General features: G+C 34.5%; 2 protein-coding genes across 2 annotated transcripts; one reads left to right on the forward strand and one right to left on the reverse strand.

Annotated features, from left to right (window-relative positions):
- Positions 1-888: 888 nt before the first annotated feature.
- LOC120276802 (photosynthetic NDH subunit of lumenal location 3, chloroplastic-like) lies at positions 889-1,839 on the forward strand. The gene is made up of 3 exons (XM_039283512.1): positions 889-1,232; positions 1,310-1,596; positions 1,675-1,839. Exons 1-3 carry the CDS (start codon positions 941-943, stop codon positions 1,789-1,791), a joined length of 696 nt encoding a protein of 231 aa, XP_039139446.1. The 5' UTR covers positions 889-940; the 3' UTR covers positions 1,792-1,839.
- Positions 1,840-3,805: 1,966 nt separating this feature from the next.
- On the reverse strand, positions 3,806-6,324 carry LOC120276801 (beta-amylase-like). Its single transcript, XM_039283511.1, is given in 9 exon segments — positions 3,806-4,141; positions 4,256-4,495; positions 4,571-4,780; positions 4,865-5,125; positions 5,337-5,404; positions 5,407-5,500; positions 5,603-5,998; positions 6,084-6,137; positions 6,268-6,324. Coding segments are annotated over 9 exon segments (1,554 nt in total). The 5' UTR covers positions 6,292-6,324; the 3' UTR covers positions 3,806-3,934.
- Between the last annotated feature and the right edge of the window lie 8,089 nt (positions 6,325-14,413).

The following is a 14,413-nucleotide window of genomic DNA, read 5'->3' on the forward strand; positions in this document are numbered from 1 at the left end:
TAGAAAATTATTACTTTTACCACTAGTAATAATTGGGTGAAGAGACTAAACAAGATTAGCACACTCTCAGTTGTGCTTCACTTTGTGTCTTGTGTTTATTGATGACATAAACAAGATTTTGTTCTCATTGATGACATAAAATGATGATTGGAATTGTCTCACCAGAGCTCCAAAACAAATTAACAAAATTGAGATTGGGTTTAATATTAGTAGCCTAGCCATGAAGCTTGTCCTTCCCCTACTGATGGCATAATACTTTTTTTGTTTATTTTCACTGTATATGTTTTCCTTTGAAGTCATACCAACCCATCAAAGACAGCTAAAAGAAAATATATTTTTTTATATTAAAAAAATATTGTAGTCATTGTCACTTCTACTCCTAGTAAACATTAATTATTTGTTATTGACTGCTAGTTTCTTTCCTACTTGCATCACTATAAAAAAAAATTTCTTAATAAAATTATGATTTATTCATTAAAAAATTACAATGAAAAAAGAAGGTGCAAAGTTGAAAACACTAACTACATGTACATGTGATTGAGAGATCTCGAGTTTGAGACTCTTAAATTATAATTAACTTTTGGAACCTTTTATAATAGTTATATATAAAGATTATATGGCAATAAATTATCCTAAGAGGTTAGTTAAGCCATCATAATTAATGTACTTTTATACATATTTACCTTTCGTTTTGTCGGTTACTAATTTTTATAAAAATAAATAAATAAATAAAATCGATAAACCATAAATTATGTGAAAAAAAATACCCTCACCTCAAATTTCAAACCAACTTAAAAAATATATCATTCCTAGGGACTCTGATTTTATGGATATATTAAATGTGTGGCCCCAGTAATACCTGAATGGATAATCAAAGAAGTGCACACACAACTGATCACAAGAATACACAGTTACAGCTTGCTACTCTCCCACAAGTGCCATGGCTACTTCTCTAACCAGCATCAATGGAGCTTCCCAAATCCTTCTCCCAATGGCAATGCCAAAACCAAAACCAAAACCAAAACCAAAACCAACCCAAACAAAAGCACAACTCTCCCAAGAATCTCCATTGCAATCACTCAACAACACCTTACAAACATCTAGGAGAACATCAATTGGTCTCTCAGTAGCCATTCTCTTCAACCAAGCTACTTCCATGTCCTTGCTTGCTGAAGAGGAGAATAATGGCTTTTGGTTAACAGGCCCTTTACCAGTCCCTTCAGTCTCTAATGGTGAGCTTCAGCTTTTCTAAACTCAGTGCTATAGTTTCATTTTTCTATCTCATTGTTCTTGTGACACTTTTCATCAGATATAGCTAACAAGGAGACAGGGACAAGAACTTTCATTAAGAAAGGTGTTTATATGCCAAACATTGGGGTGGATGGAAGCAAGTATAGACTGAGAATGTGTGCATTTGATTTATTAGCACTTGGGGACATGCTTAGCCAAGATACATGGAACTATTTCAGGAAATACCTTTGCCTCAAGTCCACCACCATGTATTTTGACTTTGATAAGGTCATAACTGCAGCTTCTGATGATCAGAAACAACCTCTGTTGGACCTGGCAAACAAACTGTTTGATAATGTGGAAAAGGTAATCCATATTTCAAGCATTTCCATTCTTAGTTTTCAAAGTTAAGCAGAGGAATTTATTGATTTTGTTAATTGGCAGCTTGAAGATGCTGCAAAGCAGAAGAAAGCAGAAGCTGCAAAAGCATTCTATGCTGATACTGAAGTGCTTCTCAAGGATGTGATGACCAGAATGCAAAAGCCTGAGCCTGTAGGTTGATGTATGAGGATTCAAACTAAACCATTTTCAATGAAATTATTATCTTAATTGCAACCACTAATGAAAAAAGGTTCTAGATATAATGGCAATGAAATCATGTGAGAATTTGAGTAATTATATATATATATATATATATATATATATATATATATATAAACCAACTGAGCCGTGCAATCATGCATTCATTTAGATCCATCTCGTTGATCACCTGTTATGCTGTACTACTAGTAGTTCAGGATGGTCTTATACAAGCAGCTACATTTCCAATGTCTTCCATTCAACAATGGGACTCTTGTCTTGGTTAAGACTCAGTAGCACCAAGTCATCCACTCCGGCCACTCCTGGCTACTTTGAGACAGTTCCAGCAATGAACGGAGCAGTCGAAGTGCCACGGCCCGCCGACTTGACTGTGTTTGAGTTCGGTTCTAGCAGGAATGGTGTATCTCTTGCAGGTTACTGTCAGGTCTCCAATGAGCTTCAGCCTTGCAAGTGGGAGCTTGGCACTGCCTCTGGACCTGAGGTTCCTCTCTTCAAAGTGCTCTTTTAGATGATTTATTATACTTCTTCATGTCATGATCTTTGTTAAATAAAGAAAAGAAAACTTGTTTGTCAATCTCATTTCAAGAAAGGAATACAGATATATGTGGTATGTTTGTAGTTAAGCTTAATAAAAATTTACATTTATGTTGATTGATGAGTTGTGTTATTTATATTGGATTAAAAAACTTTATGAAAAGAAGGGCTAAGAAGAGAATAACTCTACAGTTTTCTGGTTGGAGATACTAAGCTTTCCTTGCATGTCAACAGAAAGCATCCAATCTTGAAAATAAGAAGCAAAGGAGAAGAAAAGCAGAGATAAAAAGCATCTTTACTCTTTACACAGCTAATTTTTCTCTAATTCACAATATAACTTTGGATGACTCACTTGTTCTTTTCCTTTATTCATATTCTTCTTGATGTGAGCTGTGTTTTCTTGTGTCACAAACAAGATATGATCTCTTTCTCACTATTATAACTCAATCCATCCTTCTTCCAAACCTTATCATTCAGTTTTCATAACAACAAGAATGACAAGAATTGGTGGCTTGCTTGTCTGCATTCTCATCTTAGCCATTGACATAGTTGCAGGAATTCTAGGAATTGAAGCAGAGGTGGCTCAGAACAAAGGTACTCTGTTTTCTTTTTCTTTTTCTTAACCAAGAATTAGGCAATGATATACTGAAGGTTAATTACTTTTTTTCTCTTTGGTTTGAATTGAAATGAAGGGATGGCACCACAAAAGCTTTGTTTGTTGAGTGTAGACGACCGGTTTATGAGGCTTATCGTCTGGGTTTTGGCAGCAGCAGTGCTTTTAGCTCTTGCTCATGCCGTCGCCAACTTGCTTGGTGGTTGCACTTGTATTTTCTCAAAGGAAGAGTTTGCAAGATCATCGGCAAATCGGCAAATGGCTGCAGGAACCTTAATCATTTCATGGTAATCATCTATGTTCACTATGATGATTTATTCACTGCATCAATGATACTAAGTTACTAATTCGAACATCATAATGTTATCAGGATCCTGCTTGCTGTAGGATTTACAATGCTGATACTCGCGGCGATGTCCAATTCAAAGTCTGATGTATCGTGTGGAATTGTCCGGCCGCATTTTCCTTTCGATCGGAGGGATTGTGTGCTTTTTTCATGGACTCTTTGCTGTAGCATTTTATGTGTCTGCAACTGCACCTGACTTTGGAGATGGCAAAGCCCGGCGTGATGTCAGAACTCCCTCCGGTCCCTGACCAACCTTGCAAGAACTGCATACGTTTGTCTGACATTCTATTCCATCTTTGTCTCAATGTGTCGACTTTGATTTGCCTGTGTGTCTTCTTTTCTTCTTCCTTTTGTCTACCCTGTTTGTTGTCTAGACTGAATTCAATTTCATCAACAATCAAATTCTAAGCAGTGATATGGTTGCACATAAACAAATTCATTAATGGAAAACCAAAAGCATTAATTCAGTACATCATTGAGAGTATTGTTTATGCCTCAAATCTTATTCATTAATAACAAAAACTTCATACATAAGCGACACACTGAAATCTTATTCAAACATCTCTGCTGAGTATTCACATGCTTCAGATAAGTACAAGCTCTGATGGATCTTACTTAAACAGGGAGATGAGTTTAGCAAACACTTGTTTGATCCAATAAGCAAAGCCACCGTCAACAGGCACGTCTGTTTCATCATCAAATGGAAATGGTTCCAGTGGTCCAGTGGCTTCCAAAATATACTCCATTGAGAATTCCGGCTTTGAACTTTTCAGAGGTACAATGGGCTTGAAGTAATTTTCAGGGTTTGGATTAAAATCCTGATACAAACAAAGCCACATGATTTCTAAGTAATTGACTCTGTTTAAAGAAACAGAGAAACCAAAATTCATTCAGGAATTGATAAATAGGCAGTAGCAAAATTGTATGCGTACCAGATTAGCATGCATTCTCCTCACAAACACCTTGAATAAGCTGAAGTTTGATGATTTCAAAAGGTCATCGCCGAGCCGGAGATATGTCAATGAAGTGATTCTATGTTTTGGTGGACCATTTTTATTGACTCCATTCGGCCTGGCATTTCTCAGCATCTGGTTATATGCGTCCTTATCGTATCGGTTAAGTGCATTTTCACATGCCACCTCAATTTCCTCTCTCCATGCACCACTTAGTACCTAATGAAAATGCCAATCATATGTCCATCGAATTCAATAAGCATTTCCAGCAATATAAGCAAACGATTATTCTACCTGCTGAACAAGTTCCTCAGGTCCACTCTTAGCTGTAGCAGGTTGCTCGGAATCTTTCATCTCAATGCAAGTGAAGTTCAATATAGCATAGTGCCTCGATAACATCCTTGCCAACGGTCTGTAACCATCACGGTCTTTCAAGTTGTAGTATCCTGTGGTGAGTTCTGCTGCATGACTATCATCCTTATACCACCAATGAACCCCAGAAACCTGTGGAAAATTTTTGTGACATCAATATAGAAAGCCATGCAGATCTCATGTAGTGGTAAAATTGTGAGCCAGAGGTGAACATACTTTTGCTGCAAGCTTGACTTTACATCCTAGAAATGCTTGATTAGCCAAATCAAGGATCTGATCACCATGTTTGATCAGCTTGTTGGAATACCATGTCAGGAAAAACTTCCCTTTCTCTGTAAGGTACGTTCCGTTTGCTCCAAAAATCCGGTGGCTTCTGGTGTCGTTATACTCTCCTGCATCATCAGGCAACTCCCATTCAGGGTGGCCTGCCTTTGTTGCAGCTTCTTTGAAGTCTGCTTTGAGATACTTGTCATAACACTGCAAAGGTTTCTCAAAACTGTTAAAAGACCAGATTCGTTATCTAATTTTACACTCAGATATATTTCTTCCAAAAAGAAATTTCCATGGACTCTCTTACAGCTCTGAAATGTTTCTTCTTTCTAACTGAAAAGGTTGAATGACTGTCTTGTAGATTATTATAGAAGTTTTAAATCACTTCAATATGATAACATAGCAAAACGAAGCTTGCCTGAAATTCTCCAATTCCTGTGAAGACCCATCCCTGAGTCTCTGGATATGAAGGGTATCTCGTCTCTCAGAAGGTCCAAGTCCTACTTCAATGTCTGTGATAAGACCTTCTTCCAAGAAATCAGACATGGCCTTCCTGAAGCTCCTCATGTAGTCACTGTAAAGCTGTCATTCAAACAGAAACTCTCACTTGTCAAGCATCTGAGGAGAAATTCACTCAGAAACATGCACTTGAATATGATATTATTAACATAACATCATGCAAACCTCAACAGCAGTTCTACCACCGAAGAGAGGCTGGTTATCCACTCCAAGGCTGAGGTACTCCGGGTTCCTTGTGCCCATTCTATTGGTGTAGAAGATATCAGGGTTATCGCCACCGATATCTCTCACCCATTGCGGTATTGGGATATAGACGACATCACCAACATTGCCGCCGCATTGGTGGAAGGACATGATGGCCTGCAACCTAAGGCCTTCCTCTTTTACCATCTGAAACAATTTCCTGTAAGCAGTCCAGTCATAGCTCCTGGGCTTGGACTCTATAAGCCCCCACCACACATCCATCATCACCCCATCCACCGCAGCAGACTTCAGCTTCTTCAGTTGCTTCCTTAGTTCTTCAGGATTCTCAAACACATTGTCCGACGAGATAACACCCAGCTGTCCATTAAAATAGTTCAAACATGTTCAGTTTATAGAATGGATCAAGATGACAATGTGGTAGAGAAGAAGAAGAGGAGATTACAGGGAGCATAACATAGACTGAAAACGTAGTTGGCCAGCACTTCATTGTCCTTAACTTTAGCAAAGGGAAGGCCTGCATGATTTTAGAATATGTATGAAATATGCGGAGGCCTTGCTTTACTACTGGATGTGGAGAATGAACGCAGTGTAACATTTCTATTTATAGACATTGATGAGAGACTTACTGGTAATATTTTTGTAATGCTCATGCGTGGCACAAAAATGAGGATACTGGTGCTTCACGTCCAGAGCTCAATAGCTTTCAAGATGGTAGGTAAAGCATTTATATTTATATTTTCTAGAAACATTTACAAAGCATGGATAAGATTTATATTCTCATCTTATGAATTAACAAGTAAAGAAAAATTAACTTTCTCTTAGTTTCTTTTCACTCGACATCGGTGAGGGTTTTATCTTCGTTCACTTCGTTGCTTCTTTCTCATTCGATAAAGTTGTGGTTTATCCACATTTATTTCAAAAATTAACTTTTTAAGAGTAAAGGAAAAATCAACCACCCTATTGCAAGTGGTTAAATAAAATTTTTATGCCAAAAAGATACGAAAAATCTAGATGCCCTTACTTAAACTCTTACTTAAGCACGGATAAGCTTTTTTTGTTTACTTAAATTAGATTTATCTCATGATTAAAATTTCAGCGTCACCACAAAAACCATTGGTCTAATGACATTTATCCTATTGCCTAAAGCTTAGTTTGACAGACTTTTGTTGTGTAGGATCGAAACATGCCAAAGATGTCAACAAAAGGTCCTATTGTAAGGGTGAGCTTGTAGCCTAATCCCTGTACTGCAAGATGTGGGCGCATAGCTAGACAATCAATTCTCAGCAATTTTACATGCCTTTAACTATTGCACCTATCATATTTGATCAATGTCTTGATGATTGAGCTATCCTAATTGCTATGCCTTAAATTAAATTTTGTACGTATGAAAATGCTATTATCAAGCTTTACATTACTTAGATTTTTGCTCTAACTACTAAAATTTTTAGTATACTTGGGTAAAATTCTGGCTTAGGTGTTTAACTTTGTAATATATTTGCTTACATTTTTGTCTTATTCGCTCAAATTTCCACCAAACCTTGTACTATGTTTTTCTTTTAGATTTTCAAACCCCTCCTAATGTTAATGTACTTTCTCAAAAAATTTTATTCAATCACGCATACAAAGTAAAATGGAAAAAAAAATTAGATTCAACCGATATAAGATAGCAAAAAAAAGAAAAAGGAAGTACAATTAAAAAAACACGTTTAAAAACAACAATATAATAAAAAGCATGTGGTAAAAAAAAAGATATATTTCACAAGCCTTTTTTTCTAAAAAAAATTATTATGAAATGATAAAATTTAAAAACACCTGCATAATGTCTATAAGTCTAAAAAATATTTAATAAAAAAAAATACAGATCTATGTCAAGGGTTTGAAATAACTCCCAACTAAAAAAGTTATGCATCAGTCCTCTGTGTGCGCGCATATATATATATATATATATATATGAAGAAAATCTGTAACAAGAGCATACATTTTGGGTAAAATAGTCTGAAATGAAAAATTGAGAGAATTAGCAGTTCTAATAAATAGTTAAAAATTAATATCATTTCAGAGAGAGGTGATGTTTATTTTACAGAAAATAAAAAAAATCTTCAAGTGAAAGGAAGTAAAATGGACTTCTATAAAATTTTATTATTTTTATTTCAGTGAAAAAAATACAGAAATAAATTTAGTTTAAAATAATAAGTGTTAATAAGCATCTAAGTGTGACAAAAAATAAGTCACTTCAATGACGACTACTCCATTCCTATTCGCTCAAACTAGCACCCCTAAGTCAAGATGTCAAAAACCTCATGTGGACCACTGTAAATTATTTTCTGCTACAGTATAATATTGACTTGAAAGAAAAACAAAAGAAAATAAGAAAAAAAGGATGATGGATAATCAACTCATATTTGTGGTTTATCTAATTTTTTTTTTAAAATAATCAACTCATCATGCCTCAATTGTCTTATAAAAACAGGGAACTGTAGCCCGAGCTTCATCACTGTTGGATATGGTTCCAGTATGTTGCATCTTGTTTTTTCCTGATTACATCGATTGCCCTCTGTCCAAGAAACACTAGGCATTAAACTCGTTCTTGAGTTAGAAAAAATAGTAAGCCATATTGAAAAAATAATATTTTTAATTAATTAGTGGTTTATCCACCTTATTCAAAAAAAAAAAAATTATATATCAAAAAATAATTTAAAAAATTAATTATTCAATGTAAATAATCTATTAATCTTAATTCAAACAATTGCATCAACAGATGTAGATTAATATTGTAATCCTACCCAATCTCATGAATATATCTTCAATATTTAAATTTTAAAACAAGTTTCAAAAAACCAAAAGAAAAAAAAAACTTTGTTGCCTACCTTTCTCTGTTTATCACTGAAGCAATTGGGAGGAGAACCAGTGGTGGTTCTTATTGCTGTTATTTTCTTTCATTAACAACTTTATTTCTACGATGCTTATTAATTGAATTGACAGGCATTATATATATATATTGATAAAAATAGATAAATCACGATTTTATTAGAAATCTGGAAAACAGAACAAGCTGAACCAGGACAATTTAATACTAACAACCCCAAACAAAAGCATTGTACTTTCAAGTCAGTGTTAATGAATCGAATAAAGCTCAATTTGTACTGATTTCACCCATGGAGCCAAATGTCTCCACATTTCATGAAGAAAAAAAAAAACTATTACCTTAATTCAAATTAACCTGCATTTGTGCGGTGCTTGTGGACCCCACTCTCTTTAAAATTATCTTTTTGTTTTTTTTATTTAATTTAATTAGTTTCATTTAAAAGTTTTATCTTATCCTTCATAACTTCTCATATTTTAAGCTGACCTCCCACCCGTACATAAATCTCGAAGTAAAAGGGATAAGCTTCTAGCCTTCTCCATATCGCCTGCTTGTGCGTGTGGTGGCGTAATCGAGAGGTTCTCCTGGCCCCGATTGTCGAGCGAGGATCTGGCAGACTCCAAATACGAGGTTAGGCAGATCGTCCGATTTCGCACCTTGTGGTGGTCTTGCATTTGGCGGTGTTGGTGTTTGTTGGTGTTGTATGTTGATGTTCTACGCTTGTAGGGTGTCTTCATGTTCTTTAAGTTTTCTCTATTAAACTACGTTTTTATAGACTCGACTAGTGGCTCAAATGAATCGAGAGCAAGCTTTACTTTTCTCCATGTTTTATCACCCGGTTATTTATGGATGCCGTTGTGTGAATATATATTATTCTTCAAAGGTTAATTAGTAATGCTTTAGCGGTTTAATTTTCTTTCTTGATGCTATCTGATCTTTGCTGGGTTAGGATGTGCGGGTGTTTTTGATTGAGGTCTTATAAGTATCCAATGATATTTATTTTTCGATCCTTTATAAAGATTAAGTGTTATACTTGGAATCCAAGACTCCTAGTTAATTTGTAAAGAAGTTAGGGTTATTGAATTGATTTTATGTCTATAGGTTCTTTTTGTGGAGGTTAAGTGGGGTCGAACTTGTGGGTTTAGCGAATGTCGATGTGAAAGTTATCCCACATATAAATTATACTATGTATATAGACTTTTTTGAAAGTTGTTAAATTTGTGAAAATATGCATTTTTATTTATTTATTTTGGATAATTAGATTTTTGTATATTATTCAAATTATATTTATATAATTAATACTAATTTCGAATTATTTTAAATTATTTAAATATTCAAATTAATGAGATTCTTTTAGAATTCCACTGTTGATTTAGTTAAATTTCGAATTTTTCAAATAATTCTTTAAATCCCTATTCTTTTACTTTTGAAATTTCATATGATTTATGACGTGTTCAAAATTTGCAATTTCTGATAATTATTTAAATTTTTGAATTCATGTGTTTAAAGTTGATTATGTATTTATTTATTTATTTTTGAATTGGGGTATTATTTAAATTTTTATTAAAGAATATTATTATTTTTATTATTTGTTCATATTTGTATTCATTAATCTGGTGTATTTTGATATGACACATGGGATCAATATACTTGTATGTGCCAACTTTGTCTTGAATTTTTGTTGGTTAAAGTCGTTTTTGTGACAAAACGATACTTTTCGATATAGAAATTAGTCCCCAACTAACTTTCAGACAACCACGTCGACTGGGGTTAAAGCACCGGCCGAGTGTCGACAGCGTATTTGTTCGCAAACTATAGTTTCCCAACGCTGTCATCGGTGCGTGAATAGTCGGCGCTTTGTTAATTTTGTCAGTCGTAGGGTAAAAATATGACTTTTGTTTTGTCTCGGGACAGGAGTAAAATATATAATTTTGTGATTTTGTTTGAGAGCAATAGTTGTTTGGGGGACCTATATGCTTAATTTTTGTGACTATATGAAGTGAATTAAACTTATGGTTGGTTTTTGCAAATTATTAAGTATGATGGATAAGTGATCGCTATATTTTTAGTGGGTGTCTTGGGTCACATGTACATATGTTGTTATTTTCTTTTCGAGATCGGGAGTAGGCCAAGTCGATCTTCTTAGCGTGTAAATGAAGTCCGTTTGTTGTGGCATAGTTTTTATTTCGAGTTAATTTGTACTATCTACATGTGAGACAACGCTATTTTTTTAGTCAGCTCAATTCATGCTTTACCGCATAGCTTTACATTTCTGTCGATTTGCTGATACGGTTTTGAGGCCTTACACGGCCTCGAGCTTGGTGGGTGTGTGGCCGTTTGTCGATTTGGGCCCAGCTGAGTCAGGGGCGACAGTCGCTTGATTAATTGAATGGACGTGTATTGTCATTTGCAGTCAGTGTTAATGAGTGAGACATAGCTCCTCCCAATTTCCAGAGAAAACCAAGGTTGGTTTTCTTTCTCTTTCTTCCTGCTATTTACTGTTTTAGCTCTTATTTCAAAGTCCACTTCAAAATTGTAATCTATTAGAAAATAACTCTATGCTAATTGGAAGATAAACAAGAGCAAATTCAAGTTTCTCACATGGGACAGTGTGCTTTATTAATATAAAACTTTAGCTTAATTATATCCTCAATATCCTCATGAGGTTAACAGCTAATAAACTGTCATTTTACAATTTATTATTTTGCCAGGATTTTATACAAACATTTTCAAAATTGGAATATATTTGAAAATGACACCATACTAATTGCAAGAAAAAGATGAGCAAAATCAAGAATCTGCGAAGGAGAGTGTGCTAACTACGCTAAAAATAAAACTTTACTTTTACTATACCCAAATGAGATTAATTGCTGATTAGCTATTTTATAATGAAAATACTGAGACGTAATTGGGTTTCAAAGTAAGATGGAAAAAGAGATAGAATGACTAAAACCGGAAATATAATTCTTAATTAATACTCATAGATCGACCACCATTCATCGGAGTCTTAAACATGTATTGAGAGAGTGAGAAAGAGAGAAAATATATAAATCAAATTACTATAATAAAACTAAAGGAAAAACAAAGAACAATTGCACATAATTTTTTTAAATAAAGTGAATAAATTATGAATTTATTAGAAAATCAGGAACAAATGCAGATATTTGGTTGTTGGTTCTTGCATTTATATATAGCACCTGAGGAAATATATAAAAAAACGTCTAAAAAAGAGCAGACTTTTGATTATCAGGTGGAAACAAGGCACCATCTTCCAATTTCACGTGGACCGTTCATTATTATACAAATGTATATCATCCAATATATTATCTGTGCACTTACATTAGATGCCCAAAGATTTGAGGCATGTGGGTAGCAAAAAATGATTTATCTATATTTTTGAATAAAAATTACTTCAAGTAGATCAAATAAATAAAAATTATATAATTTAACCACCTCTACCACAAGGAAGGAGTTCCCTTCACTCCCCAAGTTAACGGTTGACGTTGGAGGGTTGAATTTATCATGTACATTATATATATATTTGATAAAAGTGGATAAAACCACTAGTTTATTAAAAAGAAAAAGCGATACAAAAGATGAAGAAACTCTCACCAGAAGTGAGGAAGAACAGAAAACATAATATAAAAACTGGAACAAAAAGGTATATATATATATATAATTTAGCAATTAAACCGTATTTTGACTTTAATATTTATCAAAATATATTTGATATCTTAATATATTAATAAATATGGTTGATACTCTAGTATATCAAGATAATTAATATTTAGTATTATTGCTACTTCGTGATAATTTTTACATTTTTTGGTATTATCATTAATAAAAAATTTATGTCTCTTGAAATATTATAATATCATGTTAACTAAAAGTAGGGTCCAAATGATAGAAGTTTGTGTTGCACGACCACTTTAAGCAAGTGGTACATAATGAAGTAAAAGGCTTTGAGAAGATATATAAAACAACAACAACAAACAATTGAGTCCTAATTATTTGAGGTCAGTTTTATTAATCTTTTTCTTTTACATTGCTTTATCAAGGACCAAAAGATAAGATAACCTAAGCACAAACATGTTATTAAGTAAATTTTACGCTAAACATTTTTAAGTTTGTCTTTCTCTCTTTTTATGACTTTTTCACTTGTTCATAGAAATTACAAGTAATTTAAAGGATATGACAATATTATCTTAATTAAATTCCCATTTGTTTCATCAGTAATAAGTATTACTTCTAATTTATTTTACATAAGTTCATTTTTTAATCAATTCTCCTTAAACTCTCGATGTTGTTTTTCATCGTCAGTATTCTAATAAAGCATAACAAAGTTGCCCTACAAAACTTTTTATACATCTATACATATAATTATTATTATAATATTCTACCTTCTTGTACTCCTTTATCACAGCTAGATGCTCCACTTGATTCTTTATTATACTTTTATTTCTTTGTGGCATTATTTCTCAAAACTTAAAATTCTTATCATACAATTCACGTTTCTTATCTTTAATAAACTAAGGCCAACATGAAAACACACCAGCAACTTTTCCTCCAACGCACATTTGTTGAGTGATTTTGAATCATTTTAGCAAGCTCTTTCAATTGCCAGTCAGTCCAACATCGCCAGGAGAGATGTGGTGCTTGTGTAGATTAATTATTAAATCTCTTGTATGAAAAATTAGGGATTTTTTGTCTAGAGCTATCAGCTAGAATATTTAACTTTAACAAAATAAGTGTATTTTTAATGTAAAATCTCTTCTTTTAACTTTGCTTATCATAAAGATTGATCATATGTTATTACTATATGTATCTGCAATTTCATAGTCGAAGAGAACGAAGTTTGAGAATTCCATTGCGACCAGTCTGAAATCCATGAAATCCCATATCAAAACAACCGTAGTGAGTGTTGTTAGAGAGGAGATTTCCGCCTATGATATAGGCTAGCACTTTCACTATGCATTTCCACCATGTCAAATTCAATGTATCTATCTCCTTGTGTACTAACCATTTACATCATTTTGTGATTTCTTTTAAACCTCATTTATTATTAATGCAAGTGATTTATCTATCTAAAAAAATAAATAAAAAAAAGGGCCCATAAGTAAACAATTTCTCAATTTATCCTAAAACCAACATACGCTAATTGACTTATGAGGCTTGACCAAAGTCAAGGACGTTGACGCGGACAACACTATCTAATTCCAACGAGAAAATTAAAAATAAAAATAAAAATAAAAAATAAAAAATATAAAAATAGAAGGCACATATGTCAACGAGAGAAGATAGAAGCGGTACCTGCGCTTCGATGCAACGGTGACGCTTCTCCGCCGCCGCCCATAAATCCCTCCAACCCCCCCAAATCCCTTCTCCCCGGGAACATCTCTCCAAACCCTAATCCTTCATCCAAATCATCCAAAATCCAATATCCCCTCACCGCCGGCATCATGTCTCATCACATTAAGATCACCGCCCCTCGTCGTCCCTCATCCTCGCCATGGCCCTCTCTATCCACGCCGATGAGCCAGCCCCGCTCCAGAATCAACGGCTCCCATCTCCTCTCCCCCTCCCTGCTGACGCCGATGAGGCAGCCCCAGCTCCCCGAATCAATGGCTCCCATCTCCTCTCCCCGCCCCTCCCGCTGACGCCGAATCTCCATCGAGCGATGAAGCTAGCGTCGGGATTTCACCGTCGCCGGGATCCCTAGTATTCACTGGGGATGACATCTTCTCCGCCTCATGGAGGCCCGGCGCATGCGCCGGCGCTGGAGCCTTGGTTGCGGCGGTGATCGCGATCTATGCGATGTGAGAGCATTGTGAAGTGAATGGGAATAGAATGGTGGGAAAAGGAAAGATGGTTGGGTTCCTGTTTAACAATTAACACATTCCATTTTTATT

The sequence above is a fragment of the Dioscorea cayenensis genome, chromosome 15 (genome assembly GCF_009730915.1).
Source record: "Dioscorea cayenensis subsp. rotundata cultivar TDr96_F1 chromosome 15, TDr96_F1_v2_PseudoChromosome.rev07_lg8_w22 25.fasta, whole genome shotgun sequence".
Lineage (NCBI taxonomy): Eukaryota > Viridiplantae > Streptophyta > Magnoliopsida > Dioscoreales > Dioscoreaceae > Dioscorea > Dioscorea cayenensis.